Below are 15,490 nucleotides of genomic sequence, written 5' to 3'. Positions count from 1 at the left end.
TTTAGAGGCGGAAGAGTTACAAGTCCGTGGGTCAGATGCCTGTTGGTGGCTTCTGACCATGTAGCTGCAGGGGCTGATGAATCCAGGATCAGCCCCTCAGACAACAGGCTGCTAACCCAAGTCCAAGAGCCAGCAGTTAGATGGTCAGGCAGATACAGGAACCAGAGCCAGTAAGAAGCAAGGAGGCCTTTCCAGAGTGTGCACGCACATTGGAAGCAGGCCACGGCCAAGCCCTCTCCCTCTCTGTGGATGGCTCAGCAGATCTCCCACTGGCGGTGATGACGTTGTATTGAGCTCATTGTGGGGAGGACCGTGTGTTAGTTACCAAAGCGCCGGGGCCCTAGCCCAGCAGAGCTGATGTAGCCCTCACCGGGTGATCAGACCTCTCAAAGGTCTGCGTGGAGCTCCCAAAGGCTCCCAGGGGGTGGAGGCAGGGGAATGCGCAATGAATCCAGAAACAACTTTCAGCAGCTTTTGCTTCCTTGATTGATAAAGTATTTTCGGAAATCCGTCCTGCATCGCCCCCTTCCAGCTTTCACCGAATGTTACAGGAAGCGACTTCATCTTCTGAACGGATTTTATTTATTTATTTATTTTTGTACAAAAACATCTGCAGCTTTTGTTTTTCTCCTCACTGAATGAAGAGATTTTACTTTTTGAGGATTTGGAATTTGGCAGCATCTGTTTGAAAGCAGTCATCCCCTCCCCCAACCCAGTGCAGAGAACAATTTCTGGGCAAGACTTGGAAGGGGTACGGGGCTGTTAGCAGGTACCTTGCACAGACAGTAAAGCTGATGGTGACTCTGGGGCTGCGTGTGTCTCCCCGTTCACTGCACTGAACTCACAAGTTACGGATTGATGGCGGAACCACTACATGGCGAGCTGACAGAATTGGAAGATGTCCCTTCAATCCGCGCCCACCCCTGAGCCGAGGCCGCTGGTGGGAATGCAGGAGCCTTGGCGAGCTGGTGTTTGCGCGTTGGGGTGGCTGCAAGGTCGGCTGCTTGTAACCACCAGGTGCTCCCTGGTAGAAGGACGGGCTGTCTGCCCCATAGAGAGCCGCAGCCTGTGAAGCACACGGGGCAGGCGCACCCGTCTTGTCGGGTTGCTGTGGGTCAGCGTCCGCCCCACGACAGTGAGTCTGGGTTTCTGGTTTTGTGTTTGACAGGAGGATCCTGGTGGTGTGGTCAGGTCAGCATTGGGAGGCTAACCATGAGGGTGGCAGTTCAAACCCCCCAGCGATGCCTTGAGGGCATGTGGGGCTGTCTGCGCCCATAAAGACCTACCGCCTCAGACACTTTTATCAGGGTGGCTGTGAGTTGGACCCGACTCATGGGCAAAGGGTTGGTATTTAGGGGTGTTTGACAGTCAGGAGCCGTGGGGCGCTGTGGTTTCACAGTGAGCGGCCAGTGGGTTTTGCTCGCCCGGTGAGACGGGCTGCTCCCATACAGATGAACAGGCCTGGGACCCTGCAGCCTGCTCCGCGCTCTCCGAAAGGGCCGCCCCGAGTCCGCACCGGCTCCACGGGAGTGGGTCCGGTGTTGTATTTGTTTTGTTAGGTTGGATGTGGAATCCCTGGGTGGGACCTGCTGGTAACACACGCAGGTGCTCACCGAAAGGTTAGAGTTCCAGTCCACCCAGTGGGCCATGGTCCGTGGGGATGAGGCAGTCAGGGCAGGGGCACAGCGCAGTTGGTGTAAGCTGCATCCCGAGAGCCCTCTGGGTGCCACATTGGGGCAGTGAGCCTGGGGCAGTGCTGGAGGGGATGAGCAGGGTGAGCCCTCAGCATGGTGCTTTAAGAGGTGTTCCTAAAGGCCCTCTGGTTGGTGGTCCTGTCAAACACGACAATCGGGGAGGGTGATGGGTGGAAGCAGTGTCCCGAGGATCCTCAGGACCACTGTGAGCAAGGCCGGCCCTACACAGCTGGTCTCTGGGTGCACCTGTCGTGGGTGGAAGGTCAGGTGCGGAGAGGCAGATGTGGACGGTGGACAGGTCCTCCCATGCCCACAGGAAGAAAGGCATGGGGGGCAGACCTTTCCCTGTGGCTGAAGTGTCCATCTGTGGGTGGTGTCTTGCCATGCCCTGTCCGTCCAGCCCAGCCTGCTGCTGTGGTCTCGGGGGGACCTGTCCAGTGCCAGGTTAAGGAGAGCTAGGCTGACACTTCATTCAAGTCACGGGGAAGGTGCAGTTGTCCCCACTGCCAGCTTGCCTGCCTGCCCTTTGATTCCCTTTGAGCAGAGGCCAGCCCCTCCCCGGCAGCGCATCTGCCACCTCCTTGGAAAGGTCCAGTGGGTCACCAGGAGCCCGGGTCACGAGAACATGGGTGCAAACATAGGGAAGACGCGGGGGCCCTCGGGTGGGTGTTCATCCCGGCACTGTGTAATTAAGCAGCTTCTCTCAGTGTCCTCGTTTGCTGGCATCTCATTAACAAAGCCATCTGCTGAGAAAGCCATGGCCCATCTGCTGGCATCTTGTTCTCCTCATTTGTGCGGGTGGCGCTGCCGCACCAGCCCTGACACCCATCTCCCTGCGGGATGCCGCTGGCCCAAGATGGCTGTGCTTATCCCGCCACAGAACTCGGCTGCACGTGTCTGGGGCGTGGGCATCGGGCAGCCTGGCTCTCAGTGTCAACTCTGACCCCTTCCTGAGACGCAGCCCCACTCATCTCTCCCCGGGCAGGTGTGGACACCTGGGCCGGTGTGGGCAGCTGAGAAAGGGCATGTGCTCTGGTTGGCATGCTCTCAGGCTGCCCTGGCCACAGACAGACTTCAGTAAGCGCGCTGGGACACTTCTTCAGTCTTCCTTTTCCATGCCCAGCTTTCACCTGCAGAGGAGGTGGTTGGAAACACAATGGCTTGGGTCAGGAGCACCGCCAGTCCTCAGAGTGACATCTTTCCTCCACTCTAAAGAGGTCTGTGCAGCAGGGTGCCAAATGCAACTCCATGTTTACTGACTGTGGATCCAAGCCAGACAAAACCCTTGACAACTTCAGTCTTTTCTCCATGGATCACGATGGGACCTATTTGGCCCAATTGTGGGGTTTTGATCTTCTTGACACCGAGTTGCAATCCCTACTGAAGGCTGCAGCCCTTGATCATCATCAGCAAGGGCTCCAAGTCCTCCCCACTTTCAGCAGGCAAGGCTGTGTCACGTGCAGGCCACCGGCAGTTCATAAACCTTCCTCCAGTCCTGATGCCAAGATCTTCTTCCTATAATCCAGCTTCTGAAGATTTGCTCAGCATGCAGAGTGAATAAGTGTGGTGAGGGGATGCAGCCCCCCTCCAAATCACAGCCTTGAATCCTGTGGGGCAGCCTGACTCTGTCCTGCAGGGTCTCGAGGCACCTTGGTGGTGTAGTGGGGTGAAATTTAGGCTGGAAACCACAAGGTTAGAAGTTCGAAATCACCAGCCACCAGGGAGGAAGATGAGGCTTTCTGTTCCTGTCAAGAGTGGCAGTCAGGGGATCCACGGGAGCAGTTCTTGTCTGTCCTGTAGGGGATGTGCCTCTGAGCCGAGTCCATGCTGGAGAGAGATGGGCCTGTATGTTGGAATAAATTCACACCAGTGGGCTGGTCTGTGATGGTTTTGAATCTGCAAGGCTTTACTAGATGAGGAAAGGTAAGCCCAGACAGAGACCCAGGAACAGAGTCCCTTAAGCACTTAGTTTCAGTGTCACTAAGAGAGGTTTGGTGGGTGACAGGTGCCTTTTGGGCCCTGGCGGTGTGAGCCCACTGTTGACTCCATGGTGAAAGCCGAGACCGTCTACTTCCAGAAAGATCCACCACATCTGCAGCTCTGTGGGGCTGCTCTCCCCTGTCCTACAGGGGTGCGGTGAGTCGAGATGAGGCGGAGGGGTTGGGCAGAAGCGCCATGAGCAGAATCCGAAGCCCAGCTTAGAAATGGCCTCTCGCATCAGGAGTGGGGCTTACTTCAAAGGTATGGCAAATGAGGGGGTGACAGAGGGACTCTGGGGAGAACGTGCAGGTGGATGTTCTGAGGGGTCAGGATTTCTGGAGCCACCGAAGGTGGATGAGCCCCCAAACGATTGCCCTGACCCAACTTCAAACTCTCATCCCTAACTCTTCCGGCAGCCGACAGCGCATGTCTGCCCTGAGTGCTGTGTTCTTGTCAAGAATGAGCCTGGCGGGGCCCGGGGATGAGCACGGGCCGGGGGTTGGCTGGAAATGGGGCTGTGAGGTTCGGGCTGTGGCGGCGGCATCAGTGGGGACAGTGTGTAACTCACAGAACTGAGGGAGGACATCAAGACCAGCGTTCATGAAGAAAGCTGAGAAAGACAGGAAAGCAAAACGGTCGAATTGGATGTCAGACAAGACTCTGAAAAATGCTCCAAGTCGTAGCCTAGCTAAAGCATCAGGAAGAAAGGAGGAAGTCGAAGAGCTGAATCGAAATTTCCAAAGGGCAGCTCGAGAAGACAGACAAATACTCTAAGGAAATGCGCAGGGACCTAGAAATAGAAACCAAAGGGAAGAACACGGCCAGCCTGGCTGACACCGAAAGAGCTCGGGAAAGATGGAAGCGCTGAGTCGCGATATTGAAAGATGCTGTTGGCCAAATACTGGAAAATGCAGGAAGCATCTCAAGATGATGGACAGAAAGCACAGTCGTTGGACCAGAAAGCACCGGTCAGCATCCCACCATTCCGAGAGGTAGCACGTGAGCAAGAATGAATGGTGCCAAGGGAAGATCTTCAAGCTGCACTGGAAGTGTTAGGAATTGATGGAATACCCTCTGGAAGGTTCTTGCGAGCCCATAAAGCACGCACTCGTCCATGCCAGGGACTCCTGAGCAGCTGATGGGACCAGATCTGCGTCTGTACCCGCTCCCAAGAGAAGCAGTGCTCAGATTACAGAGCAGGATCACCGAGAGCTTCCACGAGTCAGATTTTGCTGAAGGTCGTCCACCAACGGTTGCAGCAGACAGACCCTTGACCGGGAGCAGGAGGCGGGCTGGTGGCATTTCAGAAAGATTAGACGTCCTTGATCCCATTTTCAAAAACAAACAAAAATATCTCTTGATTGTTAAGTGTCAGGCATACCTTTCAGATCATCATTTAAAAAAATATGCTAAATCTCCAAACAGCTTACTCTATCCACCCCGGGCCCTGACCTCTCTGTATAATATCCGCCACCCTCGGGCCTGCTGCCTTCCCACCACCCAGCAGCCGTCAAAGTCTGCTTCACCCCTATCTTGATGTGTAAGGTTTGGTCAGTGGTCTCACACGACGTTTCCATCCCTAACAGGCTGCATGCATAACGTTCTCCAAATCCACCCACGTCACGGCGTCTTTCAGAGTTCCAACGTTTCTTAGGGATGCATAGTATTCCATTTCACCTTCCATACTGTGGACACGTTGGCAGGGGAGACCAGTCCCTGGAGAAGGACGCCATGCTTGGTACAGCGGAGGGGCAGTGACACAGAGAAGACCCTCCGGGAGACGGAGTGACACCGTGACTGCAACCATGGGCTCGGACACAGGAACGTTTGTGAGGCTGGCGCGGGGCAGGGCAGGGTTTGGTTCTCTTGTGCGTGTCATCACTACGATGGCCCCAACAGCAGTCTGTGCACGTTCTGGAGTGTCTGCAGCCATTCTCTTGCTGCGGGTGTTCCCGTCCTGGCGATTTTAGGCAGCTCTGTGATGAAGAGGGGTGGCCCTCTGTCTGTCTGCCTGTCCCTGCCACGACTCTGACTTCTGTAGGGCGTGCACCTGGCAGAGGGTTTGCTGTGTGCATGGCCTTTCTAGTCCCAGTTGCAGGGGTGAGCGCCGTCCGCTGTCCATCCGCCGGACAGGGCAGTTGTAAGTCACACAGGCTGGGTGAGAGTCGGCGCCCCACGTGCGCTCCAGCCTGGGTGGTTTTCTGCTCTCGGTCCTGGGCGAGGGGCTGCCCCGGATTTGCTTTGGGTCTCTTGGATGGCCAGTGACCGTGGGCTTTTCTCCACGTCTGCTGACCGCCTGGATGTCTTCTTCGGTGGCTGTTTACGGCATTGACCAGGCTTTAAGGTGGATGTTCTTTTCTGGTGGACGTGCTGCGGTTTCCTGCAGTGTGTGCAGATCAGCTCCTGGTCCAGTTTACCACTGCCCACACTGTGTTCCCGTCTGAGCGCCCTGTCTGCTCCTTGGGAAGGCTTCCTCGGCACATGACGTCCACGTGTCATGTCCTCATCCAGGGCCTCTGCTCTGTGTTTGGGCCCCTGCACGTGAGCGTGGTGGGCAAGGGCTGGTGGTGCGTCTCTGTCCTGAGTGTGTCAAGGCGTTTCGCCTATCCCTCTTCTCGTTGATGCTCTTCACAGTTCTAGTTCATTCTTCCATCGTCATCCAATCAATTCCGACTCACAGCGGCCCTCACGGACCGCTCCACTCTGCTCGCGGGGGTTCCAAGCCTCCAAGTCACCCCGTGAGCAGCCTGTGGATTTGAACCAATGAGCATTGCCGCTGCACTAGCAGACCTCCTTCCGGTGAAGATAGCAAACCGGGCAGTGGTGTCCTGTCACCTGGGGTCACTGGGAGCTGGGCCGAGTGGGGGAACCCCTACCTTCCTCTCCTGAGCTACGTGTTAGCCGGAGTCCTGCTTCCTGCCTGCATTTTCTGACTGAGGCCGCTGGGCAGACATGGGACCTGGTCAGTTGAAGGTTTGCGTGGATGCCCAGGCCACTGTGCTCAAGGCCCCGGTAAGGTGGCCCTGGGCACTGCGGACTGGGTCCTGCTGGATCAAACGCCGACCCTGCAGGTGCCTTCATGCGCTCCTCTCAGGTGCTCACTCAGTCTGAACTGTGGGGCCTTGGTAGAGCCTGGTGGACTCTCACCGCCCACTCAGAGGCCCGGCCCTCGACTGCTGCTACCACCCATCTGCTGAGTCGGTGTCAGGGCAGCTTCTAGACTAAGATAGACCATAGAGAAAGGTCTGGCTGTCGCCTTCTCACCATCAACCAGCGATGTGGTCTTGCTCACACCCTGGGGCCCTGGGGGCTGCACAGGGTGGAGCCAGTACCCACGGGCCCACACAGAATCAACCCAGCAAGTGACTGGTCAGGAGCTGATAAACTCACTGCCATCGAGCCCACGCCAGCTCACAGTGACCCTGTCGGTACACCTGTGGGTTCAAGAGTGTGACTTTTTGTGGGATCAGAAAGCCTCTTTCCCCTGCGGAGCACCTAGTAGTTTTGAACTAATAACCTTGCGGATTGCAGCCCAGTACATGAGCACTGCACCACCAGGGTCCTGAGAGCTGATAAGGAGAGGTCTAAAGTTCACATGGGGATCACTTTCAAAGGGACCCTGGTGGTGGGCACCCAGTGGTTAAGCATTGGGTGCTCACTTCAAGGTCGGCAGTTCGAAACCACCAGCCGTTCTGCGGGGAAAAGACAGGGCTCTTGGTCGGTTGAGAGTTACAGCTTCCGAAGCTCACAGGGGCAGCTTGACCCTGCACTCCTGGGTCTCCGTGAGTCGGCACCAACCTGATGGCAGGGAGTTTGGTTGGTTTGTGATACCTCCCTTCCCCTTCCCCTCCCTCGGAGCCTGACGTCTGCTGTTCCCGTTCCTCCACAGGCCGTGGAGTGGGGGTGTGATGAGCCCACCAAGAAGGCCTGCTACAGCAGGGGCAAGTCCAAGGTAAGGCTGGCGTGGGCAGAGGGGCTGTCCTGAGAGAAGGGGAGGGAGAAAGGGGTCCAGGGCTCTCAGGTGGCACTAAGCTTGCTTACTGGTCCACACACCATGAAGGGCCTGCGGTGGCCGGGGTACTAGACTCTCATCTTCCACTCTGGGGACCTGGCTTAACTTCCTGGTCAGCCCACCTCCCGCCTGTCCACAGAGATTTCCATGCTGCCCCGTGCTTCACGGGTACCTGGGGAGTGACTGGGCTGGGACAGACCAGGAAGAAAGGCCTGACTGTCTGCTTGTGTACACGAGCCAGTGCCGTCTGCCTGACTCTGTGTCCTCATCTGCAGTTTGGGCCCCAAGTTAGGGAGGTCCAACCGTGGAGGTTGGATGGTCCCAGGATGTGGGACCTATGCCCTGCCCCCAGGGAGTCTTCCCTCTGAGAGGTCTCTGAGGACCACCTTTTCGGAGACAGGATGTGAGTGAGCACGTAGGATAGGTTCCTTGTCTAGCCATCAGACCGGAGAACTTTTCTGTCCCCACCGGGTGGAACGCCCCTCCCCCTTTGCTGACAGCGGGTCCTGTGTCCCCAGGAGGAGTGTCAGAACTACGTGCGCGTGCTGCTGGTGGGCGGGGACCGGCTCTTCACCTGCGGGACCAACGCCTTCACGCCTCTCTGCACCAACCGCACGGTAGGTTCCCGCAGTGCCCACAGGCCACGCCAGCGTCCCCGGCCAGGCCAACGGGGCTCGAGTGGTCAGTCAGTGGTTTACACCCACCCGCCGCTCCTCAGAGAGAGGCTGCGGGCTCCTCCGCAGACAGTTCCGGCCTGGGAAACCCATAGGGGCGGCTCTCCCCGACCTTCAGGGTCCCTCTGAGTAGTAGGCCGCGGGTGTGGGCCTTACTGGCCACGAGTCACTCTTTTGTTCAGAATCCCCCTCACAGACAAAAAGCCTTGGTCTGTAGTGGTCCCCACAGGGCCAGCGGTTCAAACCCACCGGGTGCTCTGTGGGAGACAGAGGAGGCCCTCTTCTCTCATAGGGCAAGGTGGTCTCGGGGGCCCATAGGGGCAGCTCTGCTCTGTCCTTCCCAGTCCCGGAGTCAGGATCGCCCCCATGGCAGTGGGTGTGAGCTTCACTTCCCAAGAGAGGGCTTTCTCGGCTGTGTCCACCGGCAGTCTGTCCGTCCAGGAGCAACTCCGTCACTGGGCAAGATCGCTCAGAGCTTCTTATTTGACTCTGGCCAGGCTGACATTGGGCACGAAATGGCCAGTGCTCAGAACTGGACAAGGGGACATGCGAAAGGACGCCCACAGACAGAGGGGCCACGGTGCTGGGTGCTCACGTCTCCCACCTCTCTACTCCACAGGGTTCTCGCACTGTGTGTGTCTGTGTGTGTGTGTGAGAGAGAGAGAGAGAAAACCACAGATAAGGAGACCACACTCACTGCTGTCTAGTCCACAAGGACGCCCAGCTAGTAAAGTGGTGAATAGACTCAGCAGCTAGGTGCCCTCTGCCAGCCGGAGGGTGGGCAGTTTGAACCCCCCAGTCACGCTGTGTAGGAGAGGGCATGCTGATCTGCTTTGGCACCGATCTTGGAGTGGGACCCGGGGGTCATGCCCCAGAAACCCCTGGGGAAGCCCTGCTCTGTCCCACAGGGTCACAGCCCAGCACCCCCGAGGGCAGCTCTGCTCTGCCACAGGGGCCACGGCCCAGGAATCCTAGGGGCTGACAACCCAGGAATCCCAGGTGGGTCGGAGACCAGGAATCCCAGGAGGCTCACCCCCGGGCATCCCTGTGCTGTCACATGGAGTCTGTGTCAGAATTGACTCTGTGCCACAGACCACATCAGAGGCAACACGCCCACTGCCATCGAGTGGATGCCCCCCACCTTTGTCCAGAGCCCAGGCTCCTGCCCTGGGGATTGTGGTCCCCTTGTGCAGGCAGAGGGTGGGCCCTTCTGGAGGTAGGGGACTCTTGGGGGACACTGTTATCCCACTGGTCCTCTGCATAGTCTGTGTGAGTCTCTGATGGGCAGCATGCAGCTCGGGCAGGGGTGGAGCGGACACAAGGGACAGAGAGAGAGATGGGGAGAGAGACAGGGTCTGAGAGAGACAGAAAAACACACAGAGGATAGAAGATTGGGGAGATAGAGACAGAGAAGAGACAGGCTCTCACCCTCCCTCCAAGAAGGATGTAGACTCAGTCAGAGAGTGGGGTGGGCGCATGCTGGGTCCCCTGACCACGTCCCTGCCATCCGTCCCTGGTCTGCGGTGCTGGCCTTGGTGGGGACCTGATGGTCTTGCCCCTGGTCATATCTCTGGTTGGCGGGGGGGCGGATAATGGCCTTGCCCCCCATCCCCCGGTTGTGTCTGCAGCTGAGCAACCTGTCTGAGGTCCACGAGCACATCAGTGGCATGGCCCGCTGCCCCTACAGCCCCCAGCACAACTCCACGGCACTGCTGACAGCCAGCGGGGAGCTGTATGCGGCCACCGCCATGGACTTCCCGGGCCGAGACCCTGCCATCTACCGCAGCCTGGGCGCCCTGCCCCCGCTGCGCACTGCCCAGTACAACTCCAAGTGGCTGAACGGTAAGCTTGGCCAGGCCTTGGGTTGTGACCTCCGGCTATTGGTGCCCCACCACAGGTGGCCACAGTCTATAGACACAAGGCCCCCTGTAAGAGCCAGCTCAGAGAGTCCAGGGACAAAGGGGCAGAGGCGGTGGTCCCAGGACCCTTGATAGGACAGGAGGGCACCAACCAGAATAGGCATCGGTCACCTGAGTCAGCTGAGAGCCAGGCTGACTGCAGCCTCAGTAGGACAAGGCACTGTGAGGCCCTTTGCCACCGCCCTCCTCCCTGAGGGGCCCCGCGGTCTCGCCGCCCCCACTTTACCAGCCGCTGTGTCCTGTTCTAGGGGCGGGTCTCTCTGTTGATGTGTTCAGGGACATGTGTGGTAGCCTCTCCGTCCTCCTTCCAAGGACCCGGGGGTTGGGGTGGGGGGCAACTGTCTTGTTAGACCCGCCCTGCTGATCACCTGCCGGGGCTGCTCAGCTGGCCTGGAGCTCGGCAGTATGCAGCTGCTTGGGGTGGTTTCGTTGACATTACTCTGGAGGGAAGGTCACTTCCAGTGGCCTCGGGAGGCTGAGTGCTGGCCAGTCCTTCTCATCTTCCCGCGCACGCGCACCTGACAGAGAAGACCATCACATGGCTTTATTTTTGCCTTCTTTTTCGTCCTGGTTCCCGATGTCCCCTGCCTCCCTCAAACCAGAATCAGCCATGCCATCGTGTCTGTGCCGACCCACAGCGACCCTATCTGTTGGATAGAGTGCCACAGCCTGTGGGATTCCGGGACGGTCACCCTTCATGGTCAGACAGCCTCGCCATTCCTCCTTAGAGCGGCCGGTGGCTTCAAACTACCAACCTGGCGGTTAGCAGCCCAGTGCATAACCACTACTCCACTGGGACACCGGGCTTCCAACCCTGTCCCATCCCTCAGCAGGGACCTTCCTTCTTCCTGTTTTGCACTTAAAAACCCTCGCTTGGCTTTTCACTAGTGTGCCCTCATAGGCTGTCTACCCTCTGCCTGCTTGCAACAGATGCGTTCCACTCACTGAAGGTCCAGAGCAGGTCAAGCCCTTGCACGCATCTCAGTCATGAGCAGGCAAGCAGCGAGGTGGGGGAAGCCTGCATCCGCACCCCTGGGGGAATGGGCAGTGAGACTGGGGCTGCGTGCTGGGGGGACCACATGGTGCTGACAAGCAACGTGCACGTGGGAAACACCTGAGAACGTGGGTGAGCCCAGGGGACACCCGCCCAAGGGACTGTCCCTTTCAGCAGTAATCTGCAGACCCTATCACAATGCTAAGAGCCCTGGTGTAGTGGTCATGCGTGGGGCTGTGATCTGCATGGTCAGCAGTTCAAAACCACCAGTGGCTCCAAGGGAGAGCAGCGACTGTCTCGGAACCCACCGGGGGTCTCCGTGAGGCAGCATCGACTCGATGGCAGTGAGTTTCTATTTCTTACACAATGATGGAGAAGCCTATTGAAAGTACCACGAACTACTCGAAGGACAAACAGATCTGTCTTGGAAGAAGTATGGCCAGAGTGCTCCTTAGAGGGAAGGATGGCACGACTTGGTCTCACACACTTCGGATGTGTGGTCAGGAGAGACCAGTCCATGGAGAAGGACATTGTGCTTGGAAACGTGGCGGGTCCATGAAAGAGGGAGGCCCTGGATGAGGTGGACAGACACGGGGGCTCAGGCACAGGAAAGGCAGCGAGGCTGGTGCAGGGCCGCACCGTGCACAGGGACGTGGTGGCTAGGCGTGGACTCAATGACACCTCCCAGCAGTGTAGCCATATGCACAGCCACACGGGACCCTGGGTGGCCTGACAGCTGGAGATGGCGAGTCCCCTGGTAGACCTGCAGGCTGGACCTGCACTTCAGTGTCTTTTCCCGGCTCAGCAGAGGAGCGAGCGTAGGGTCCATCCATCCCCTCTCTGGAACAAGGCCAGGGGCAGTCCCCTCTTCTCCAGGGTGAGGCGAACTCGGTCCCCATCCTCTCTGGCATGGACACTGGGTCTGGAACAAGGTTCTGGTCTCTCCTCACCTGAGGTACTGCTGCTCTGGCCTCCCTCATCCATACTCTCTCATGTCCCCAGGAGATAGGCTCAGGACATGTCCTACAGGACAATGGCCACAGGACCCTAAGAAGCACATCCCTTTCCCAAACAGGACATAGCCCCAGGTCCAGGACCACCAGTCCCTCCTTGCCTACCACTCATAGTCCCAGGGCCTGGGGCACCCAGAGGCTTGTTCTGGACCAGAGGAAGCGGCCTGACCGCTGATGGGGTGGTAGAGGGCAGCCTGTGTGTGGACGGCCCAGCCCCAGAGGGGCATCGTTTGCAGCCTGTGACGGAGGCAGGCAGTTGGTAAGCTGGGGTCTTCAGGAGCGAGGTTTCCACTGGCTGTCCCGCTTCTCTGCCAGAACCCCCCCACCCCAGAAAGAAGGCCCAAGCTGCTGAGGGCAGCTCTTGGTGCCAAGGGGAACAGCAGCGCCACCCACGTGGGGCACTGGTCGCAGTTTTCAGGGTGGAGAGCTCGATCCCCAAGGACAACAAAGGCAAAGGCTGCGTCAACTTGTGCAAACAACGCAGACGGATGGTGTGCGCCCCATTAATGGGCAGGCGTCCTGCACGCACTTGCACGTGCTTGTGCGCCATGTGTGGGGACACCAGCACTGCTATCCTTGGAAGGTGACTGAGAGCTTCGCCCTTTGAGCCCAGTGCAACCATCCCAAGACAAAGTCTCGAAATTAATGTATTTTTGGGTGCAGTGGGTGTTGGCACCCAGGAACCTGCGGGCCGTGGACTCCTACAGTGTTCCGGTCCGAGCTGGCTCTGTGCGCTCACTTCACCGCTGGGACAGAGAGCATCTGGCCCTGAGACCCGGCCCCCGGGGTCAGCCCATGCAGCCCTGAGGCCGTTGGGATTCCCCATGTAGGTCTTGTCCCCAAAGCAGTCCCTGGAGTCCCAGTCAGGCACTCAGTTTGTCGAGTGCAAATCAGGCTTCCTGCACCCACAGGGAAGCGCTTTCGCTGACAGCAGTGCCTCGGAAGGAAGGGCTGGGGCCTGTTTAGCAAGGTCGCCCTCCTGAAACCCGACGGAGCAGCTGTCTTTGCTCAGGCTGGGCCCCTAGTGAGTAGGTGCCAGCACTCGAGCAGGTCCCTGGTACAGCCCCGGAGACAGCCCCTGAGACCCACGCCCTCCTGTTTCAGAGCCGAACTTCGTGTCGTCCTACGACGTGGGTGGCTTCACCTACTTCTTCTTCCGCGAGAACGCCGTGGAACAGGACTGTGGCAAGGCCGTCTTCTCGCGCGCTGCGCGGCTCTGCAAGAACGACGTGGGGGGCCGCTTCCTGCTGGAGGACACGTGGACCACCTACATGAAGGCGCGCCTCAACTGCTCGCGGCCCGGCGAGCTGCCCTTCGCCTACAACGAGCTGCAGAGCACCTTCCTGCTGCCCGAGCTGCACCTTCTCTACGGCGTCTTCACCACCAACGTGTGCGTGCCCTCCTCCCTGGGGACCCGAAACCACCCCTGAATGCCCCCACAGGTCCCTGCCCCCCCCCCCCGTGTCCTCCAGTGTGCATGTCTCCAAAGTGGGTGCCCACTTCCTACGGCCTTACGCATCCCGTGTGGTGCCCCAGTGTGCATGGAGCCCCCTCTCCCCACCTGGGCCCCTGGCCTGTGAGGTCTCATAGATTCTGGAAGCAGTGGGGCAGCTTCCCAAAGGGCGACTCTCCGACCCCTTCAAATGTTGCCCATTCTGGTATTGGGGCGGCCATAGTGGGCTCTGTCACAGGACCGGACAGTGTTTCCTCTGCACCACCTGGGGTCACCGTGGGTCAGAACAGACTGTGCACCTAACCACCACAGCAACATCCTTGATTAGGAAAGAGCTCAGCTCTGCAGGTGTGATCCCCACATCTCCAAGGCTCCCATGCGGATACCAGCCCCACAGAGGATGCCGAGTGGCTCTGCGGGAGCAGGCAGCCACCTCCTCCTCCTCCCACGCTCCCCACCCTACCCCACCCCCAGTGACCCGGGGAGGGCTTCTGCTGATGGCCCCGTTGGGAATAGCCTGTCATCTGTCTATCAGCCATCCACCATCCCTCAGCTGCTGCGATGGACACTCGGGCCCTTGTCCTTCTCAGTCCGGCCTGGGCTCTGGACCCTCAGAATGGCTTCTGCCTGCGTAGCTGAGTGGGGATGCTGAGTAAAGGGCGCTGGCTGCCAGGCCTGCCAACACCCTCCGCCACCATGAACCCTACATGCCTATTGGCTTCGCTGGTGCTGTGGCCCAAACCTGCCTCTAGACCCCAGCCAGCTCAGGGACCAAGTTAAGATGGATGATCCCAGAGGGTGCTTTGAAAACCGGCTTGGCATGGCATGTCTCACGTGGGGTGTCCTCCTCACCTCATAGCTGCCAGCGCCTGGGCTTTGGTGCCCCACGCTCTCCATGCCCCCACCCCTCACCCCCTGCAGGAGCCCAGGTGACGCTGCCAGTCAGGCACTGCGCTGAGAAATGGGGAGCATAGGGCAAGTCCCCAGGTCCCCAGCTCTGCTGACCCCTGGGACCTGCCTGTGGCATATGAATTGTCCCCAGGTCCCCTGCTGTGACTTTTCTGGGAGCAGAATGCCACACCCACATATGCGTCATCTCACAGGTGGGCTCAGGTTCTCTTGGAGTGCACTCCAGGTGGACATCCTCACAGGCTGGCCTGTTTCTGCTGCCTGTGTTGTGGCTGCCGGAGTCTGCCCATCTGGCAGGACACAGGACTTTCTGTGCCCTGTGCTGAGGGTCTGGCTGGTCCCCCAGAGGACCCTGAGGGGTCACTCATGGCCCTGCTGCTCTGCAGAGTCTGAGGGCACCCCTACCCCTGTGCCCCCAGAAACAGCATCGCCGCCTCGGCTGTCTGCGTCTTCAACCTCAGTGCCATTGACCAGGCCTTCCGGGGGCCCTTCAAGTACCAGGAGAACTCACGCTCTGCCTGGCTGCCATACCCGAACCCTAACCCCCGCTTCCAGGTGAGCTGGGGTCTGGTCTCTGTACCCTAACCCCATTTTTGAGTTGTAGGTGGGCTGGGCCTGTTTTCTGTACCCCAGCACCAACTGTGACTTCCAAGTGAGCTGAGGCCTGAGCTCTATACTCCAGCCCCATCCACAGCTTCCAGCTGAGTTGGGACCTGGGCTCTGGACACAAGCCTAGCTTCCAGAGAGGCTGGAAGGCTGGCCACAGGGCCTCAGACAGCACAGGCCCTGTGTGACCCACCAGCGACACCTGAATCCCCTTGAGCCGGGTCTGCCCTTAGCCC

The 15,490-nt window shown here is 58.8% G+C and overlaps 1 protein-coding gene across 1 annotated transcript in view; it reads left to right on the top strand.

Moving 5' to 3' along the window:
* The window catches only part of SEMA5A (semaphorin 5A), a 143,014-nt gene that overhangs the window by 73,237 nt on the left and 54,287 nt on the right, over positions 1 to 15,490 (top strand). The window contains exons 5-9 of the mRNA XM_075540818.1: positions 7,564 to 7,626; positions 8,205 to 8,303; positions 9,989 to 10,202; positions 13,391 to 13,676; positions 15,068 to 15,203. Of these exons, the coding sequence (XP_075396933.1) occupies positions 7,564 to 7,626; positions 8,205 to 8,303; positions 9,989 to 10,202; positions 13,391 to 13,676; positions 15,068 to 15,203 (798 nt within the window). The remainder of the gene's footprint in view (positions 1 to 7,563; positions 7,627 to 8,204; positions 8,304 to 9,988; positions 10,203 to 13,390; positions 13,677 to 15,067; positions 15,204 to 15,490) is intronic.

The sequence above is a fragment of the Tenrec ecaudatus genome, chromosome 2 (assembly GCF_050624435.1).
Source record: "Tenrec ecaudatus isolate mTenEca1 chromosome 2, mTenEca1.hap1, whole genome shotgun sequence".
Lineage (NCBI taxonomy): Eukaryota > Metazoa > Chordata > Mammalia > Afrosoricida > Tenrecidae > Tenrec > Tenrec ecaudatus.
Note: the sequence above shows the minus strand (reverse complement) of the source record. Positions and strands in the feature narration are given on the sequence as shown.